Source organism: Neovison vison, chromosome 3 (genome assembly GCF_020171115.1).
Source record: "Neovison vison isolate M4711 chromosome 3, ASM_NN_V1, whole genome shotgun sequence".
NCBI classification, from domain to species: domain Eukaryota; kingdom Metazoa; phylum Chordata; class Mammalia; order Carnivora; family Mustelidae; genus Neogale; species Neogale vison.
The window spans coordinates 163889345-163903560 of NC_058093.1; the positions used below are offsets into that span (position 1 = coordinate 163889345).

The 14216-nt window shown below is 38.8% G+C and overlaps 1 protein-coding gene across 1 annotated transcript in view; it reads left to right on the top strand.

Moving 5' to 3' along the window:
* The window catches only part of B4GALT6 (beta-1,4-galactosyltransferase 6), a 67284-nt gene extending 53760 nt beyond the window's left edge, over nt 1-13524 (top strand). Inside the window, exons 6-9 of the mRNA XM_044243219.1 lie at nt 5960-6147; nt 9065-9187; nt 9467-9568; nt 10062-13524. Coding sequence (XP_044099154.1) covers nt 5960-6147; nt 9065-9187; nt 9467-9568; nt 10062-10209 — 561 coding nt within the window. The 3' untranslated portion in view covers nt 10210-13524. The remainder of the gene's footprint in view (nt 1-5959; nt 6148-9064; nt 9188-9466; nt 9569-10061) is intronic.
* The last annotated feature ends 692 nt before the right edge of the window (nt 13525-14216 follow it).

A 14216-nucleotide genomic window follows, 5' to 3' on the forward strand; every position in this document is an offset into this window, starting at 1 on the left:
ACATATTCAAATTATGTTTCTAAGATTATTATATATAGTATGTTTTCCCAGCTCCTTTGTGGCTTATTCTAGATCTCCTCTTAGCTTTTTGCCTATATTTTCCCCCCTAGAAATACTTGGTGTTTATTCTAACTTACACTTCTCTGTATGTAAATCATTTTTTTAAGGTGATTTGTTCCCATGCAGTGATGCATATAGTGTATGTGTACTTTTTAATGTGACAACTTATACTATGAAAATGGATTTTTTTTATCTGATAACAAATCAAAACTTTTAATTTCTTTCACGATAGCCATAATTTAAAAACCTCTAGGTCAGTTTTACCAACTGCTAGTTTCCTTTTTTGAAACTTCAGTCTCCTAACGTGTAGGGAGGTGAGATGTGTGCGTCTGTGTTTTTACAGTCCTCCTCTCTACCAGCTGAGCTATGGAAGAGGGCACTGTGTTTGTGCTTTTAAAGGCATATTCTTCTGAGAGTCCAGCACCGCTGAATTATTTTGTGTAGGTGATGAAGCAACCTTTACAAACCAGCTAAGATCCATATTTTATAAACCACTTAAGTCTAAATCTCAGCCTTGATCAGTATTAATTCAGTCCATGTATCTGATGGTGGGTGGTTTTGAGGTAGTAACATTTTTACCACATATGAAAAAGAAGAGTGATTCTTCTGCTGGACTGGTGCCCAGAAGAGCCAAGCAATTGAAGAACAGCTTAGAAGTCCCAGTGAAATAGGGAACAGTGAACATACATTTACCACTTCTCTTTTTCAAACTCCTAAAACGAGAGTGAAAGAAAAAAACTTAAAAAAAAAAGTTTTAAACCAGAAGGACAAAAGAGTCGGTCGTTGAGAGATTGCAACACATTTCTGGACGTCAGGAAGCAGATGGGGCACTCACAGCTCCTGTAATAGAGCAGAGGATGTTCAAACCCACATGCTCGTGGAGGGTGATGGTGACAAGTGTTGAGTCAGTTTGCTGGACAAAGTCCCGCGGATCCCGGCAGTTGAAAGATGTCACAGGTAGACTGAATTACAGGGCTAACGTAACAGGGTTGTTTAAAAGTTTGATTGTAAAACAGTCAAATTCCCACTTCCCCATCTTTGCTTATGCTGCCAAGGGATTACTCCATTGTGTCTTGTAAAAAATCAAAGTTTAAGTTTGTCCTCTGGAGAAACCACACCACAGAAAGTCCTGAGTCTGCTAGCCCAGCTCAGCTTGGGGGGCTTTGGAGCAGAGGGGCTAAGTAAGTTTGCATGCCAGCTCTAGGGATCTCTCAGGCCTTTCCTCGGTCTAGTTTTTTGAAGCCAGCAGTTAGGTACGAATCCCCCCAACCCCTCCAACTGAGGCACGGCATGACTAGTATCTTTATTAGAGAAACAGATTAGCCCCAGGGAAAAGATGCCTCATCTAATATTTAGAAATTTCCAAAGGAAGATCCAGCTCATCGCCTTATCAGCTCCATGAAGCCTTTTCCTTCATGTGACAATGGGGTTACAGCAGTGAGCTCAGCAAGGCAAGGCCCTTGTTCTGATGAGGAGAGATGGACAGTACATAACTTGTGATATGTCAGGAGGGACTCGGGGGTAAAAGGGCAGAGAGAGCAGTAAAGGTAGGGAGATGTGCTCTTTTATACAGACTGCTCTGGGAAGGCCTCCTGGGGGAGGCGACATTGGGACAGCCTGGAGTCATGTGATGGGATGTGGATTCCAGGCCAGTGTGTCTGTCCAGTACTGGAGCGCCCGGTGGGGGATGGTGTTAGGGAAGAAGTCCAAGAGGGCGTGAGAAGCAAAAATGGAGGGCGGACAAGCCAGGGTGGGGACATGGATTATCACCAGTGAGGCTGGAAGACACTGGAGGGTTTTCAGTAAATCAGTGACATAATCTAACTGAGGCTTTGAAAAGATGACGGTGGTGAGAGCAGGCAGAGTGGGGCAGGAGCGGAGACAAGGGCAGCTGTGGCGCTTTGCAGAAGTCCGGCAGGAGGAGACATGGGCTTGCGCTGCCGCGGTCGCCAAGGGGGAGGTGAGCTGTGGTGGGGTTTGGCTGACTCCGTCATCTTGAACAGTAATATTCCTGCTGACGAATCAGATGTGTGTTGTGAGTGACAGAGACCCATCCTCAGTGCTGGCATGTGTGTCTTGAACAAGAGTGTTGCCATTTTCTGGGCTGTCAACATGTAGGGCATGGGGGGTGGGGTGGGGAATGGGGCTTTTGGTTTTATATTTTAGTTGGGTTTAAGGATTTGCTTACGTACCGGTGTGGTGTATGTGCATGTGTGGTGTATGTGTTTGAGTCAAAAGCAGGATGCCACAGAGCTCTCATAGCTTTGGGGAGACTCTCCCCAGCTTTTTAGAGCCTCACTCTCAAGCACGAATGCCAAGGCTACTCCGATCTTGAAGAAAGCTTGCACAAGAGGGGATAAAACCAATCCAAGAGAAGGCGTGTAGAGAATAGAGACAATGAAGGAAACAGAAAATCTTAAAAGAACAACAAAAGCTCATAATCAATATCCACAGAGAGAAAAGATCATGAATCTGCAAAAATAGGGCATCATAAAGGAAGAGTAGTCGGAATAAGGATGTTACTATAAACGAAAATGTCCGAACTAAACAAAACTGAGTACAATGGCTGGAAGATAAACTTAAGAAAATAACTCCTAAAGTAGAACAAGACGTAAGAAATTAAGACGATCAGTCAGTACCAGTATGTCATGGGGTAACCACCTCCCAGATGGCCTGCAAGGATTTTTGCCTCTGTGCAGCCAGGCCTCGTGTCATCTCTTCCCACAGCGAATATGAGCTGACTTGCCTGGGCAGCCAGACTGCAGGAATGGCAGTGTGGGACTTCTGAGGGCGGGTCAGAAAGATATGGCTGCTTCTGCCTTGGTCTCTTGGATCCCTCACTGTCAGGGAAGCCAGCTGCCAGGTCACGAGGACACTTGGGCAGCTCTGGGGATGGGAAACCAACTTGGCAGCATCATCTTGCTGGCTGTGTGAGCGAGCTCCCACCCCCTCGCCCCCCACCCCGGAAGCAGATCTTCCAGGCCAGGCTGAGATGTCATGGAGCAGAGAGAAGGCATCTGTGTGGTTGTTGTCCCAGTTTCCTGCTCATAATTAGCAGTAGATTCACTAATCCAAGTTCTGGAAAAGCAGAGCACACAGAAACTGGGGGGAGTAGGGGGAAAAAGTCCAAAGAAATAATGTAAGAAAGTTCCCCAGGAGGGAAAGCATGTCTTCAGATTGAAGGAACTCACAGGTACACGTGAATAAAATCTAGATCCACTGTGAAGCGTGTTATTTTGAAATTTTAGAATACGAATTAAAAAGAGAAGGTATCAAGAAGAAATTCTGTAGAATTTCCAGTGATTATATATCAGGATCATAGGAAACTTCTCAGTAATGCTGACAGCTAGAGGATTGTGGATCCAGGCCTTTACAGTTCTAGCGGGAGGAGCACCTGGGTGGCTCAGTTTGGGTTAAGTGCCTGCCTTCAGCTCAGGTTATGATCCTGGGGTCCTGGGGTCGAGTCCTGGCTCTGGTTCCTTGCTCAGCAGGGAGCCTGCTTCTCTCTCTGCCTCTGCCTGCTGTTCCCCCTGCTTTGTACACACACACACACACACACACACTCTCTCTCTCTCTCTCTCTCTGACAAATAAATAAATAAAGTTAAAAAAAACTAATTCTAGATATTGTGATTTTTAACCTAGAAATTTTTACCCAGCCAAAATGTCAATCAGTTGTGAGGTAGACTGATGATAGATAGCTAGCTAGATAGATAGATTTTTTTTTTTTTTCATGGACCCTTACTTAGGAAGCTGTTGAGGGATGTGCCTTAACAAATAGAGAAAGCCAAGTCAGGGTCAGGGGTGATGCCAGGGATTGAATAAGTCCTGGGATGAGAGGTGCCCATGGTTAGACCTCTCTGGACTGGAGCAAAAATGCAGGGCAGTGGGAAATGCCTTTGGCTTGAGGAGGTGGAAAAGGAGTTGATAGATGACTTGATGTGCTCGAATTACATCAATTATTAATAAGTAAAATGTTTATCTGTTGGGGCTTTTGTACAAAGTAATAATAGAAAACTGAGAAAACAGAAGCTGGTTATTAATCCCAGTTTAAAAAAACAGCATCATAATTCACTTGGCACTCAAGAATGTGTGTGTGTGTGTGTGTGTGTGTGTATAAAATTTATTTAAGATAGAGCGAGAACACAAAGGCAGAGGGAGAAGGAGAAGCAGACTCCCCGTTGAGTGGAGAGCCCAATGTGGGGTTCAGTCTCAGGACCCTGAGATCATGACCTGAGCCAAAGGCAGATGCCCAACCAGTCAAGCCACTCAGGTGCTCCTGCACTCAAGAAATATTTATGCAGTCCTAATGATGTAAATTATGATATAACTGGATTGGGAAAATGGATGGAGGGGCAGTGAGTATGGTGGTATGAATCCTCAGTGGCCATGGTAGGAAGTCAGTAGACAATGTCTAACATTAATGAAGCCATTATTATCTCAACATTAATGAGAGTCAGAACTCTCATCACCTTGCAATATGGAGAGAAGTGCCGGATAAACCACTACAGGAGGTGAAATGCTCTACTTTTGGAAGGTGAAGATGGGTTAGACATAGACTTCTTATTTTGATTATAAGCCATAAAGCATTATGTCCACACTTAATAAAACCAGTTTTTTAAAACCTGAAAGGAATTTGTTCACACTGACAATGTGCCAGTCGTGACACTGTAATTTAACTTAACTCCCTTTCCTTTTTATTCTCCTTTTCAATGGTGAAGAAAGAAACTATAAAAAGTAAAGTGAAAAGTAAAAGTAAAGTAAAGTTCATGCAGGACTCAGGACAGGAAATTAGTTTCTCCCTCCGGCGGCAGCCCTCTGGTGATGACTGTGTCGTGTATCTCATTTGCTTCTGTCATCATCTTATTTTATTTTCTAGTTTGGAAATGATTTTGGGAAATATTGCGAAGGTGTGGATAATTGCTGTTTAATTTCCTTCAGATACAGAATGAAGCAATTTAATTGCCGGTGCACCTTTATATGATTTCCCTCATGAATAAAGGGAAGTGAATATTCTGTAGGAAGTTGGGTTCTGTGTAATAAGTTCCCATCTTCTTGTCCCTTAAAGTGTTCTTGGTCTATATCATAAGCAAGAATAAGAAAAATAGGAAGTGTTTGTTGCCCATGCACGTTAATAGACTTTTCTTAATAATAAAGGTAAATGGTTGTAATAAAGGAAGTTGGATTTTGTGTAGTAAGTTTCACTTCTTTATGTCTCTCAAAATGCTGGTGTCTTTATTATAAGAATTAACAGTACAGAATTAGCTCTCACTGGCCTTGTTCTGTAAGCAGAGGCCTACTGTTCGTCCTGTCCCAGTTAACTTCATGCTTCCCTTAGCCTTGACACATATGGAAAGCTTCACTAAAAAACACAACCTATATTATTATTTTTTGAAGATTTTATTTATTTATTTGACAGAGAGACACACAGCAAGAAAGGGAACAGAAGCAGGGGGGAGTGAGAGAGGGAGAAGCAGGCTCCCCGACGAGCAGGGAGCCTGATGTGGGGCTTGATCCCAGGACCCTGGGATCATGACCTGAGCTGAAGGCAGAGGCTTAAGGACTGAGGCACCCAGGCGCCCCACAACCTATATTATTTTTAATGGTTTTTTTTTTTCTCCCGGTCATAAGTGATCTGTATTCTGATGTATTTGAAGTAAAACGGAAACATCCTGTAAATGCACTAGATGACAGCGTTTTCTTATATGTGACCAAAATACAAAAGGACGTAGTACTAAATCTAAACAGCATATTTGAAGAGCCTGACACATTTTCTTGTTTTATCTAGTTGATTTGGATGTATTTACTCTTATTATTTGACCATGATTCAACAAGTTAGAAAACCATAGAGCAAAGTCAGGTGACAAAGCCTGACTACGTTTCTGTTTTCCTTTGTGAAGACTGGCACACAGCCTTTTAACCGTGCGATGCTCTTCAACGTGGGCTTCAAAGAGGCCATGAAAGACAGTGTCTGGGACTGCGTCATCTTCCATGATGTGGATCATCTACCTGAGAATGACCGAAACTATTACGGCTGTGGAGAGATGCCACGTCATTTTGCAGCGAAGCTGGATAAATACATGTATATGTGAGTAATAAGCCTTCCTCTTGAGAGCAGACCGTATACTTAAAAATCGTGTCATTGAAGGGGTAGCTCTCTCAGTGTGCCTGGATCTGAGGGCTCAAAAGCCTGAGAGATCTTGCACTCCACTTGGTCTCCACAGGGAGCTGGGGATAGTCACTTGCCTGCCATCTAGGTGCTTCCTCACAGAGATGTGCATTTGGCTAGATGGGAAAGAGAACCTGGGCTCTATGTCAGGCAAAAGTAGGTTTAACTTCGGGTTCCCCATGTACCAGTGATAGGACTTGGTTCGTTCCTTCTATCCCTGTGTGTTGGTTTTCTTGATCGTTGGAGTCGTAGAGTCTGACCCTAGGACTGTAGGAGACCACACACCCTGGGTCTGCCCTGAGTAGATGCATGGAGCACACTGTGGCTCCCTTCTGTTTTTTTTTTTTTTCTTTCTTTTTTTTTTTTCCAGATTTTATTTATTCCTTTGGGAGAGACAGAGATAGTGACAGAGAGCGCAAACAGGGAACACTAGTGGGGAGGAGATGGAGGAACAGGCTCCCGGACCAGCAAGGAGCGCAATGAGCGCCTTGATCCCAGGACCCTGGGATCATGACCTGAGCCGAAGGCAGACGCTTAACCGACTGAGCCACCCACGCAACCCCCGTGGTGGCTCCTTTCTGCTTCCCCTTCTCCAGTGACTTATTATGGTGCGGAGAAGGCCCTTTCTCTGTAGTGTGTCTTCTTTCTAAGTTATAGGTTCTTGTCTTGCCTTTATTAATAAGAGGCAGACCTTTCTTGCTCTCTGACTGCACATTCCTTGAAATGTAAACAGTCAGTGGAGCTGTGACAGTAACTTAAGTTGACATTGAAGCATGCAAGTCATCACAGTTTTCATTGGTTGATGGAAGTGGAGAGAAGACAGAGCAGAACAGAAGGTTCAGTTGTAAGCCTGGAGCAAAGGCGATGTTCTCTACTTCACAGCTGTGCCTGCTGCCTGACCTACAGGGTAGGGGGAGGCAAAAAGTGTTAAGGACATGACCAGGTGAATCAGCACTAGAACAGGAAAAGAATACTTTTCTTTCCCTCTCTCTTTCTTCTTTATTTATTATGTCTTCCTTTTACCCATTTTTTCTTCATTTTGGATATAGTACAATTGATTGTTTGCACTTAAACAGAACAATAAATGGAATTAATGTGCTTACCAATTTATACATGTTAATGAAAACACACACGCCCTTATCCATATCTACCTATCTATTGATCTGGGGTTTCTCCCAAACCAGTAGCCTGAGGAAGAATAATCTAACTGGCATGGGAAGCCCATGCCGTGACAAGTGCCACAAATACTTGTCAGCCCTGCTGACCCCCAGCTCGTGATATAAGCAGGACCGTTACCTCCCAGATGTAAACCTCGTGTTGTCTCCTGGGACACTGTGGTTGTCCTTGGGCACCTCTAGCCATTGGGGCCAAGACTGCTTTCTTCCTCACCCGTTGAGTCCATGTAGGAGCTGCTTCTCCCACACCGGATCTCCGTGGGCACCCAGCACTTCTTCCCACAGGGAATGAGACGAGATGACAGTCCTCCCACAAAAACAATGAGATCTGTTCTCCCCCTTCTCTGAGGCAACTTTGCTATAGTCCTAGCCGGATTTCCCTGAGCTCGGTTTCTAGATGCTGCGCATGGTCAGATTTTCCCTGCTGGCCCCCCACATTGACCTGACTTCTGCAGGGGCCCTGCTGTACCACTTCCCATTAGTACGGTTGGGGCCTCAGGAATTTACTCAGAACTAAGTCTAGGGGTGCTCCCTTGAGATCAGAAAACCAATCTGTATCTAAACAAACAACTTGATTTGCCAAATTCCTTGGTGTATGAGTTAGGGAAAGGTAAGGAAACTAAATCCAAATTTGAAAATGTAGTAGTCATTTCTCCAAGAGAGACAAATACTGTATGACCTCATCTATATGTGGAATCTAAAACAAATGACAAACTCATAGATACAGAGGACAGATTGGTGGTTGCCAGAAGTGGTGGGCCGGTGGAGGGGGGCGGTGACTGAAGGGGGTTAAAAGGTACAAAGTTCAGTTGTAAGTTACATTTGTCCTGGAGGTGTAATGTCCAGCATGGGGATTAGAGTTAATGATACTCTACTATATATTTGAAAGTTGCTAAGAGAATAGGTCTTAAAAGCTCTCATCACAAGAAAACAAAGAATTCTGTAACTGTGTATGGTGATGGATATTAGCTAGATTTATTGTGGTAATCATTTTATGGTATATATGTATGTGAAATCATTATGTTGTACACCTAAAATGAATACAGTGTTATATATCTATTATATCTCAATCAAAAAGTGATTTATCTAAATATTTAGTACATTAAAGATAATATATTTGTAAATATCTGTGCATATTATGGTATTATACCGAACAGGTATGATTATTATTGGAACAGGCAGCTAGTCATTTCAAAATTAAGTGCTAGAGTTGTAATTACTAATTTATTTTTATCCTGGTCTATCTACATAATAAATGATGCATTTATAATTAAGTTCAGTTGATTTAGAATACTTTATTAGCTTAACAGCATCTACCATTGCATTGACAACTATTGATGTATTTAATCAAGTTTGCTTTGGTGTGGAAGTCTTACCAATTTTTGAACACTGGGTTGTGAGTCTTACGAAATAACATTATTGAGAATTAAATTTCATTTATCACAAGTGTTTTACCTAACATAGATATTTTGCTAGACTGTGAAAATGTTTTCTTTCTTGGTGTACTTTATATTTCCCAGAATATGATTTAATCTGCTCAATTGTTTATATAGAAAATAAGAATATATTTTGCAAGGCACATATAAGATTAAAAACTTGATTTCAGTTGGCAAACTGTTTTGATTTCATTTTTAGAATGCTGTATTCTGCTTTCTTTTTAGTCTTCCATATAAAGAGTTTTTTGGTGGTGTAAGTGGACTGACAGTGGAACAATTTAGAAAGATCAATGGTTTTCCTAATGCCTTCTGGGGATGGGGAGGAGAAGATGATGACCTTTGGAATAGGTATGTTGAGGTACAAACTGCTTAATAATAGAATTTGTATAAATTTCCTTTCTGTTAGTTACATTGCACTTTGGTATTCCAAGAAAAGATTTTTGGGGATGGAAAATTTTTGAGGTTTTTAAATCCTGCTTTGTGTTTCTGCCTTTCTTCATTAAGAGTGCCTTCTGAAATTATTGACCACTCTAATGAGAGCCTTCTTCTGCATTTCAAGTTAAATTCAGGTAGTCAATTTTTATGTCACAGTGTATTCCTTTATATTTTTATTTCCATGTTTCGTAGAGTTCACTATGCTGGATACAATGTAACAAGGCCAGAGGGAGACTTGGGAAAATACAAGTCTATTCCTCATCACCATCGAGGTGAAGTCCAATTTTTAGGACGGTAAGTTTAATATCACCTTCAGATAAAAAGGTTTCAGAATTTTTTGATATATGAAAAATTTGTTAAAAAACATTGCAGCCTCAAAAAAATCTTTGGCAGGGAATTTTTTGTTGATCTTATTTTCTCTTATAGAAGTAAAATATTTTTGTGCTTATTTTGAGGAGAGATATGTATATATTTATATTAAAGAGCCCGGTTAACTATTTATATAAAAAGTGTTCCTTAACATAAGATGTATTATTTCATAAAACATTTTATTTCTTAAGGATGTCTGAGTTGTAAGTGTGCAAAATAATTTTTTCAGGAGGCTTTTTAAAACTAGTAAAAATGCTAACTTAGATAATGGTTTAAAAGATCTTTAATTATAATGAAAAGTAAAAATTGAAAAAGCTTTAAATGCTTTAATTGTAGAATGACCCTGACCATATTTGTCATCAGTTTTTCTTTTTGAACGTGTTCCTGTTATTTTTCATTTTTTTCTCTAACACCATAGGTATAAATTGCTAAGATACTCAAAAGAGCGTCAGTACATCGATGGGTTGAACAATTTAATATATACGCCAAAAATACTGGTTGACAGGTTGTATACAAATATATCTGTAAACCTCATGCCAGAGTTAGCTCCTATTGAGGACTACTAAAGGAAACAGCTCTCATGGCAAGACAGACTGCAATGCTGGATCATCAACTAGGAGCCTGCTCTTACTGGAGGTCAGTGAGTGCGTGTGTCCTGGTGCCCTGCTGTGATGAGAAGGAGAGCCAGCAGCCCCCAGTGTTTACAGCTTGAGATTAGAGACCACCACCCACCCTCTTCTCTGAGACACACCCCCACAGCGAGCACTGCAGATACCCAAGGCCCTTGCTGAAATCTGGAAGTTAAGAGAGCTCCCTACAAAGAGAAAATTTTTATACTAAAATATATAATTTAATTCAAGAGAATGCTTTATTTCTGTTTAAACATGTTTTGTATATATGTGATGTAAATTAACGTGTTCAAATTGTTGAAAAAAAAGATGTGTTGCAGTTTTGCATGTAATTGGTTATGCCTTTATCGGACTTTTATAGACATTTTTTATTTGCATGGAAGAAAACAATGCAAATTTATGTCACTAAACAAAGGTTAACCCTTGTGTGAAATGAAGGAACTGTCAATAATTGACAGCCAACTACTACAGTAAACTGTTATACCTTCAGCCTTTTGTGTGGAAGAAGTCACAACTTCCCTAGGGTTTTAAAGGGTAAGAAGAAAGTACTTAGACCACTTTTCTTCCTACCAGAATTACCTGTTTTTTTCCTTGCTTGCAATCCCATCAGATTTTGCTAAATCACAACCATATTGTTTATGCATATTGCATGAGTATTACCAAGAAAATCTTAAATGTTGTGATGTTAACATGATATAAAGGACCTCTTTATGTTAACTGTCTTTCATGTATCTTTGGTGTAATTGTCAGGGATTTTGTGCCTCAAAAAATCTTCCTGAGGTAGCGTGTGTTTGTACACTGTATTTTTTTTTTAATTCATAGTGAACAGCACTTTTATTATTTCTAGTTCAGAAGAACCAAAAAACAATTTTCATTTAAAAAAAAATCAAAACAATTTTTTTAAAAGAACGAACTATGGAAAACCCAGTAGTACTTATACAAATAAATTATAATATTAGATAAGAAATTAAATGTTCTATTTTTATGAAGATAAATGCTTAGTAGATAAAAACAAATTTTAAGTTTAGTTCTCAGACTCATAGAATTTCAAGTTTTTGAAGGGAACCTTTAATGTCAACCAGTTTTATTAGAACTATATATTTTTTTCACTTTTAAGAAATTACATTCCTGGTATTCTTAAAATTGCCTCACTGAAATGATTTAATAGAATTATATTAAAATATATAATCAGTTATTTAAATGAATTGATGTTCTAGGGTACTTCTCTGAGAACACTACCTGACATCCAGTATATTACTTGATCTTAAATTTGGATGAAGTTTTCATGACAAAACCAAACAACATCCTTATTTTGAAAATTATCAACTATAGGTAACCAAAGATTCTAGAAAATATCTTGATATTTTCACAAATTTAAAACAAAAAAATTATGTATCCATAAAGTGAATCTTCAAAAACAATGAACAATAGAAATCTATCTATGAGGGATGTTGGGATAATATTTGCCTCGTAGATTGTTCACCTAAAACAGAAATATGGTTATTTATCTCAGGTTTGAGTTTAATTTTGAAATATCATCTTTTATGGCAGTATTAATAATACAAATGACCACAAACCAAATCATAACATAATTGAAATTCTTATACTTTGAAAAAACTGATCACTCTCCCTTATGATACAAACAGAATTTTCTGTATTTATTTCTCTAGCATTATGTCCAAAATATTTATCTCCCACTTTTTTAGTGGTCCTCAAGATCACAAAAAATCAAACTCTGAAAAGTAAAAAAAAAAATTTGTTCTGAATTTGCGTATCTGTTCATTTTGGTCTCATAGCCAATGCAGTTTTTTTAATTGTGAAATGAAAGTCGGTTGGGAATGTTAACGTTTGTGATCACTAACAGGATAGTAGGGGCGTAGTTAACCCAATAATACTTAAATATTTTTTTAATACTTACATATTTTAACTGTGGGGAAAATTAGGGCTGTTTCTGAGTCTTACTCGTAAAACATATTTTTTGCTTTTTAATGTGGAGTGGCCCACATTTTGGAATTCTCATTTTGATACACATTTTACAGTTTTAGGAGAACTCAGTTCTACTAGTATCTGCCTTATTTTCTTGGATTAAGTTTAACAGCCATTTTTGTTTTATGAGTGAGCCATGTTATTTTGCTCTCTTCAGTTTTGAATACAGTATGTCATCCTGTGAAAATCATCTCATTAGTTTGTTTTTCACTTTTACCCTCTTTGTTTTGTTTTGGTTTCACGTGCACACCTATAATTGATTTTTGCCTATAAAGAATGACTTTTATATGTTTCTGGAAGGGTGATAGAGAGTTTTGCTCAGTTATCTTCATTTTATGAAAATAAATCTATTGCATAAAATTTAACAAATGCATTTCAAATGGTTTTATTGTCATGTTTGGTGGATTTCTTTGGGAATGTGTATTGATTGCCGACTCTGTATGAAGTGCAATGTGAGGTACGCCAACAGAAGAAGTATTGTATTTCTGAAACAAATCAAATCAAGCAAGTTGAAACCTTTCTAAAATTATGAAGACATCCTCTGATAACTTACCTGTTGTATTTCTTAGGTTCAAAGTCAAGAAACATATATGTGGACATGGGGCTATCATGAGGTCCCTATGGCACTAACTGGGCAAGTTATGTAGTACCTGTCTGCTCGAGAGAGAAGTAATGATTAATGGCCTGTTTGTAGAAAAGAGAGGGAAAAGTGTAGACATGAGTATTTTTTAAAATCTACATTTAAATTTGTTTATATTTTGTGAAAAGGTATTCAACCAGAAAACTTATTTACAGTATTATCCAAATACATAATTATGTGTTAAAAACTTGCCTAGACTTCTTTTCCAGCCAAACTGATAACGCTTTTAAAACAAAATGGGAAAATGACCAATACAATACCGTCCTTCTTTTGGAGGCTTCCTACAAGTGAATGCAGGTTTTGTGTCATTTTGTTTGGCCTCTGCTTGTATCTGCTATATTTCTCTTTGTGCTTTTCAGATGAATATTAGTACTGCAGATTTGTTGCCTTGTATTTGCAAGTATGCCAACTGAGAGATCTAAAATGGCCATAGTATTGTTTATCAGAAGGAGGAAGTATACTTAAGATAATTTTATTTATTAGATCTGAAAGGCTTCTACATAAATGCACTGAAATAAATGCTAGTAATTTCTTGTACTCTCATTTTTTTTTTTTTTGCTTCTCATGGAAATGTTTGTACTTTTTTATCATTGTCTTTTATGAAATATAATGTTCTAAAGACTCCATGTGACACTGTTAATTATTTTTGCTCAGGAACTTTTGGGGGCTTACCTGGTTTTTTTATTGTGTTTGTTTTCCTAATTTTGAGGAGAACTGCTCATGAATACCTTGGTTGCACAAGAAGGCAGTAGAAGCATAAAGCTGCCATTGTGTTTGCCTTTGCAGCAGTTTAAATACATTTAATGATCTCAAAATTTAAATATTTTTCATCAGTACAATTAGTATACTACTTTACCAAGAAGAATATTTAAGGAGTCATTTTTAACATTTCTTCTGCCTACACAACTTGAGTAAACTAAGCTGGTCTGTTGTCCTTAGTGCCCTTCTTGTTTTCTAGGTATCAAGTAGTGTTGAAGATCTTTAAGGCAGATAATATCTAGGGACTAGATTTGTATCTGAGCCTGTAATGTGAAATCATGACTTTTGTCAACTTAAATTATTTATGTAATGAATTACTATTAATTTTTATGCATAGTATGAGCTATAGAGATATTGACACTGTACGTCACAAAGCCAACCGTAAAATCGTAATCATTTAGTCATTTAAATCATACAGAGCCGTAAAATTGAGTTGGCTTAGTCTGGACCAGGTTCCTACCTATGGTACTAACGTGTCCTCTGATGAAACATGCCAACTCAGTTGAATGATCTTATATCTGTATTTTTTGTCCTATATTAAACACATGGATTTAAGGTT